We start from the raw sequence: 876 nt of genomic DNA on the forward strand, positions 1-876 counted from the left end.
AGCGCAGCGGCGTCGGAGCAGCGCCCAGCCAGCGGACGACGAGCCGCCGATGGACCTGAGCGCTGCCGCGGCGCTCTGCCTCTGGCTCCTTAGCGCCTGCCGCCCCCGGCACGGGCTGGAGGCGGCCGCCGTGCCGAGGGCCCAGGGGGCCGGCCAAGGTGGGGACCCGGGCGGCGGCGGCGGCGCTAGACGGGGCCCAAGCGAGGCGGCCAGCATGGCTGACGGTCCCCTGTCGCCGTCGGCAGTGGAGGCGGTGGCCAGAGTGACGAGGCTCAGCGCGGGCTCGACGGGCGGGAACCGCTCCTCTCCGTCCGTGGTCCCGCACCAGTTCATGCTTTCCCTTTACCGGAGCCTGTCCACGAGGGCCCTCGCTCCTGGAGGGGCTCCGGCCCCGGCCCCTGCCTCCGCCACCGCCTCCGCGGGCGGCAACCGACGGGCTCTCGCCGACACCGTCACCGGCTTCGCTGACCAGGCGCCCCCAGGTACCTTCGCAGGGCCGGCAGCCGCCCCCTCTCCCTGTGCCGCTCAGTCCCAGGGTCAGCTCCCTCCTGCTGGTCTGGGGGGCTCTGGGTGTGTCTCTAGGTGCGCGCGAGCGCGCGTGTGTCTGCGCTGCTTCTCTGGGCCCGCTGCAATCAGCGGCGCCCGGGAGCCCCGAGGTCTTCCTCTGCTCTAGCCTCGTGCTGCTCAGATAACGCTCTGCGTGCGGGTGGGCCCTGAGACGGGCTTCCCTGGGCCCAGGTAAAGGAGGAGATCTCTTCTGAAGCGAGGAGGGTCCGAGCTACTCAGAGTGGACGGGCAGTGAGGGACCTCAGGCCGCCATTGCATTTAGGTGTGTGTGTGTGTGTGTGTGTGTGTGTGTGTGTGTGTGTGTGTGTG

At 71.3% G+C, this 876-nt stretch overlaps 1 protein-coding gene across 1 annotated transcript in view; it reads left to right on the forward strand.

The window, feature by feature from the left end:
- Nucleotides 1-49: 49 nt before the first annotated feature.
- The window catches only part of LOC114054176 (growth/differentiation factor 7-like), a 4,890-nt gene continuing 4,063 nt past the window's right edge, over nucleotides 50-876 (forward strand). Inside the window, exon 1 of the mRNA XM_027877337.1 lies at nucleotides 50-482. Within this exon, the coding sequence (XP_027733138.1) occupies nucleotides 50-482 (433 nt within the window). The remainder of the gene's footprint in view (nucleotides 483-876) is intronic.

The sequence above is a fragment of the Vombatus ursinus genome, unplaced genomic scaffold (assembly GCF_900497805.2).
Source record: "Vombatus ursinus unplaced genomic scaffold, bare-nosed wombat genome assembly UNPS02004260.1, whole genome shotgun sequence".
In the NCBI taxonomy this organism is placed as follows: domain Eukaryota; kingdom Metazoa; phylum Chordata; class Mammalia; order Diprotodontia; family Vombatidae; genus Vombatus; species Vombatus ursinus.